Source organism: Scylla paramamosain, unplaced genomic scaffold (genome assembly GCF_035594125.1).
Source record: "Scylla paramamosain isolate STU-SP2022 unplaced genomic scaffold, ASM3559412v1 Contig1, whole genome shotgun sequence".
Taxonomy (NCBI): Eukaryota; Metazoa; Arthropoda; class Malacostraca; order Decapoda; family Portunidae; genus Scylla; species Scylla paramamosain.
This window is the reverse complement of record NW_026973666.1, coordinates 3,917,501-3,922,500: the sequence shown is the minus strand read 5'-3', so window position 1 is coordinate 3,922,500 and position 5,000 is coordinate 3,917,501. Positions and strand designations below refer to the sequence as shown.

The window sequence follows — 5,000 nt, the reverse complement described above, 5'->3', positions numbered from 1 at the left end:
GTAGTAGACGTACGTACACACACACACACACACACACACACACACACTAGTAATTATGTGTAGTCTGCCAATCTTTTCCATTAATAACGTACACAAACACACGATAACACACACACACACACACACACACACACACACACAGTAATTAATAATACGTTTTTTTAATGGTGTTTTTTCTCTGATGTAAACAAATAATGGTTGTATATATTTTTTTCAATCCAGTTTTTTTTTACTTACAAACTTAATTACATTTTGAGCACTCGTGATGGTGGTAGTAATAATAATAATAATAATGATAATAATAATAATAATAATAATAATAATAAGAAGAAGAAGAAGAAGAAGAAGAGAGAGAAATAATGATAATAATAATAATAATAATAATAACTACTATCATTTATTTGTATTTTGAATTAGGAACCAAAATAAAAAAATAAACAAATAAACAAATAAATAAAAACAATAACAATTTAAAAGCATTACCATAAAAAAAACATTAACATTCTTTTCTTACATTTTTTTATTAACAAACATGAAAAAAAAAAATAATACACTAATATATCTTATCACACACACACACGCACACACAAAATCTCTCTCTCTCTCTCTCTCTCTCTCTCTCTCTCAGGTCAGTCTCTTCCTTAACCACCTAACCTAACCTAACCAGCCCCATTTCAATCCTAACCAAATATACCAAACTTTTCTATCACCAGCCACCCCAGACCACTCCTCCCTAGCCCCTTACAGCCCAATACAAGCCTTTCCTCTCCTCATTTAGCCCCCAAACACCCAAACAAGCATTCTCTAGCCTCCCTTAGCCCTTTCATAGCCCCAAACAAGTCTTCTATATCTCTAAACAAGCCAATTTAGTCTTCATCACTCTAAATCATCTTTTTTAACCCTCGAAGTCCCAAACAAGGCTAATTTATCCTCTAACAGTCCTAAACAAGTCTATTTACCCTCAAACAGCCCCAAACAACCCTATTATTCCCCTTAACAACCCCAAACAAGCCTATTTACCCTCTAACAAGCCCAAACAAGCCTTTACCCAGCTTCTCTCAGCTCAGGAAGACCCACACACCACTGAACTCTAAACAAGCCATTTCTAGCTTCTCTCAGCCCTACAAACCCTAGAACAACTCTCGTCTAACTGTATACAGACCCCTAACAGCCCCATTCACCCATTAACTAGCAGGGGGTGTCTCAGGGGTCAGGGTGATCAGGGACGCAGAGTTTTCAGCCAGCTCTGCAAGGGATACTCTACCCCTCTGCTTGATAAATTTCGCTACCCCTTCCAGCTCTTCACGGCTAATATAGATGAACTTTCCGCGGTCGTCCAGCACTCCTGTGGGCGAGAGAGAGAGGGAGTGGGTGTGAGAGGGCGGTAGGAAGGTGCAGGGAGGGTGTGAGTGGGTGTATATATGGAGAGGCTGGCTGTGATTGGCTAGGAAGGCAAGATGTGTGTTTGTGTGTTTGTGTGAGGTTACAGCAAGGATCTCAAGGTGTGTGTGTGTGTGTGTGTGTGTTAGGGAAGTGTGGGAGGATGTGGGTGGGTGTAGGGAGGTTAAGTGAGGCTGTGATTGGCTGGGAAGAGAAGAGGAACGAGAGAAAGAACGACTAGAAAAAAGATTGATTAAAAAATGTGTTAGGAAGATGAAGGGAGTGAAAAAAATAAACAGACAGACAGAGAGACAGACAGACAGACAGACAGACAGACAGACAGACAGGCATACAGACAGACAGACAGACACACTTACCAGTCAGAATGCCTTGCTTCTGTAAATCGGTCACCCTGCTTATCACATCCTGGGTCTTCAACTTAAATTTTGCTGCCAAGTCTTCCAGCACTAACACCTTCTGATCCTGAGAGAGAGAGAGAGAGAGAGAGAGAGAGAGAGAGAGAGAGAGAGAGAGAGAGAGAGAGAGAGAGAGAGAGAGAGAGAGAGAGAGAGAGAGAGAGAGAGAGAGAGAGAGAGAGAGAGAGAGAGAGTTAGGTTTTTTATCTTTCAATTTGTTAGTTTTTTAATTTGTTTCTTTACTTTTAATATCTTCTTCTACTTCTCCTTCTCCTCCTCCTCCTCCTCTTCTTCTTCTTCTTTCAGTTAGTTTGTTTTGTCTCTTTCCTATATTCATAATCTTTCTTCTCCTCCTCCTTCTCTTCTTCCTTCTCTTTTCTGATGTGAGAAAAATAATGTAATTCTTCTTTCCTCCTCCTCCTCCTCTTCTTCTTCTTCCAGGTCTCTTATTTCTCTTCCTTCTCCTCTTCCTCATTCTTCCTCTCATTTTCATTCCTCCTCTCTCTCTTCCAGTTTCTTCATTTCTCTCCTCCTCCTTTATTCTCTCCTTGTTATCTCTCCCACCACCACCACTACTACTACTACTACTACTACTACTACTACTACTACTACTACTACTACTACTACTACTACTACTACTACTACTATTCACCTACCTTTATGTGGGAAACGAAATTATTTAGCAGATTTTTTTCTTTCTCCTCTTCGTCCTCATGTTCTTGAAATCCTTCTTCTTCTACTTGAAATTCTGCTTTGAGTCTTAAATATTCCTCCTGTTCTTGTCTCTCCTTCTCCTCCCTGGCCTTCCTCTCCTCCTCCTCCTTCCGTGCCTCCTCCTCCGCCTGTGAGAGAGAGAGAGAGTGTTTAAACAGTATCATGATAAATATTTGTGGTTTAATTTTTTTGTTTTCTTTGTTTTGATTACCTCTTTCTCCTCTTCCTTCTTCCGCTCCTCATCCTCTCTCTCCTTCCTCTCCTTCCTCTCCTCGCGCTCCCTCTCCTCCATCTGCAAATGAAGGAAGTGGGAGATAAATATGATATTGAGAGAAATAATAAGATTGATGTGATTTTTTTTCATTTAAACTTGCTCTCCTCCTCCTCCTCCTCCTCCTCCTCCTCCTCCTCCTCCTCCTCCTCCTCCTCCATACCTCTCTCTGGACTCTCTTATCAGCCTTAGCTTGAAGTTTAGCCAATTTCTTCTTGCCTACTTTCCCATCAGGCAATGCTATGTTCTCGCCCAGTGCTGCCTCCTCCTCCTCCTCCTCCTCCGAGTCACCTCCTGCGTGGCGCTCTGTTGGGGAGGCAGTGGTGGTGGTGGTGGTGGTGGTGGTGAGGGAAAAGTAACATTAGTATTGGTAGTTGTTGTTGTTGTTGTTGTGATATTGTAAGGAAATTAATTAAAAAAGCTTGGATGAATATTAAGATTTTGTATTGAGATTTGTAAAAAGTGTGCGAGGAAATTAATGAGGAAATAGATAAATAAATAACCCAAAAAGAAGAAAAAAAGAGAAAAGATAAGCAATAATAAAATAAACAAGTAAACAAATAAACAAACAAACAAATAAATAAATAACCCAAAAAGAAGAAAAAAGAGAAAAGATAAGCAATAATAAAATAAACAAGTGAACAAATAAACAAACAAACAAATAAATAAATAAATAACCCAAAAAGAAGAAAAAAGAAAAAAGATAAGCAATAATAAAATAAACAAGTGAACAAATAAACAAACAAACAAATAAATAAATAACCCAAAAAGAAGAAAAAAAGAAAAAGATAAGCAATAATAAAATAAACAAGTAAACAAATAAACAAACAAATAAATAAATAAATAACCCAAAAAGAAGAAAAAAGAAAAAAGATAAGCAATAATAAAATAAACAAGTAAACAAACAAACAAACAAACAAATAAATAAAAAACACTACAAAACTCACCTAACCCACTTTGACCTGACCTGACCCGACCCGACCCAGACAAGCAATACTCACGCGCGGCAGCTCTCATCCTGGCGCGGGCGTTGCGATTGGCTGCCACTCGGTTCGGGGGCTGGGCTGGTCTGGCGCCCCCCTCCTCCGCCGGTCTTGGTCTGGGCGCTCTGGGTCTGTCTGCATCTGGTGGGGGTTGGGGGGAGGGTAGTGGTTGTGGTGGTGGTGGTGGTGGTGGTCTCTCTCTCTCTCTCGATTTTTTTTTTTTTTTTAATGTAAGGCCCTCTCTCTCTCTCTCTCTCTCTCTCTCTCTCTCTCTCTCTCTCTCTCTCTCTCTCTCATATTAGTAAACTTTAATCTATTTTTCATTTGCTTTTGGTAATAATCAGTAAAATAAGGCAAAATACATTTAAATTAATATAATTGCTTGGTTAGGTTAGGTTAAGTTAGGTTAGTATGGCTGACCTGACCTAACGTGATTGACCCAACCGAATCTAACCTAACCCAACCTAATCTGACCCAAAACAAACAAAAAACAACGAAAATCCATTCAAAATCGCCATAATTCAACAAAAACGGAAAAAAATCCATAACATCTGGATCCGAATAATAACAAACCTCAATTTACTGCCATTCTTTCCTCCCTCGCCTTATTTCCTTACCTTTTTCCTTCTTACTCTTGTAGAAGGAGAGGAAGGCTATCACCACGCCCACCAGCACCGCCAGGCCCGTGTACAGAAGAACAGCTGACATGTTTTTCGCTTGTCTGTTGTGACGGAAAGCGGGGCGAGTATAAGGTGCAAGAGTGCCGAGGTGGAAAGGTTTGGATCCTATTTGTTATTAAGGCTCTTTTTGGGCTTTGATGGGTTTTCGAGTGGATGTTTTCGCTATTTTATATTGTTTTTAGTTATTTGTATTGTTTTTTAGTAGTTATTGCCCTTGTTTTGTAACTTTTGAGTTGGATAGTAATGTCGATATTTTAAAGCCCAATGCTGTGATCCCTTTGTTACGTCCACCTCTCAACCACCAGCCGCTGGTACTCTTGCGAAGAGTGAGGGAGCAACAATGCAAAATATTCAACACACTAATTTCTAGATAATTTTTAAGTATTTGTAATTCATCATACATATGGATACGGTATTGGAACTTATAATGAACGCGGAGAAGAGATTCAATCCCTTATACAGACTCAACTGGTCACGGCGTTTATACACACCGCCAATTCCCAACGAGATGTAGAAGGGTAGCAGGTAGCGGCCGCACATTTTACCCCAGAACAGT

The 5,000-nt window shown here is 39.7% G+C and overlaps 1 protein-coding gene across 1 annotated transcript; it reads right to left on the bottom strand.

Moving 5' to 3' along the window:
• Nucleotides 1–381: 381 nt before the first annotated feature.
• Nucleotides 382–4,539, bottom strand: LOC135095630 (DDRGK domain-containing protein 1-like). Its single transcript, XM_063996572.1, has 7 exons — nt 4,382–4,539; nt 3,783–3,905; nt 2,945–3,087; nt 2,722–2,802; nt 2,453–2,638; nt 1,758–1,863; nt 382–1,345 (listed from the first exon to the last, which is right to left on the bottom strand). Exons 1-7 carry the CDS (start codon nt 4,470–4,472, stop codon nt 1,185–1,187), a joined length of 891 nt encoding a protein of 296 aa, XP_063852642.1. The 5' UTR covers nt 4,473–4,539; the 3' UTR covers nt 382–1,184.
• Nucleotides 4,540–5,000: the final 461 nt, after the last annotated feature.

Coding starts and splice junctions, on each gene's coding strand:
- LOC135095630 (XM_063996572.1), bottom strand. CDS start 4,472: ATGTCAGCTGTTCTTCTGTACACGGGCCTGGCGGTGCTGGTGGGCGTG. Junction 2,803..2,944: donor ATAAGAGAGTCCAGAGAGAG/GTATGGAGGAGG, acceptor CTTCATTTGCAG/ATGGAGGAGAGGGAGCGCGA. Junction 2,639..2,721: donor AGAAGGAAGAGGAGAAAGAG/GTAATCAAAACA, acceptor TCTCTCTCACAG/GCGGAGGAGGAGGCACGGAA.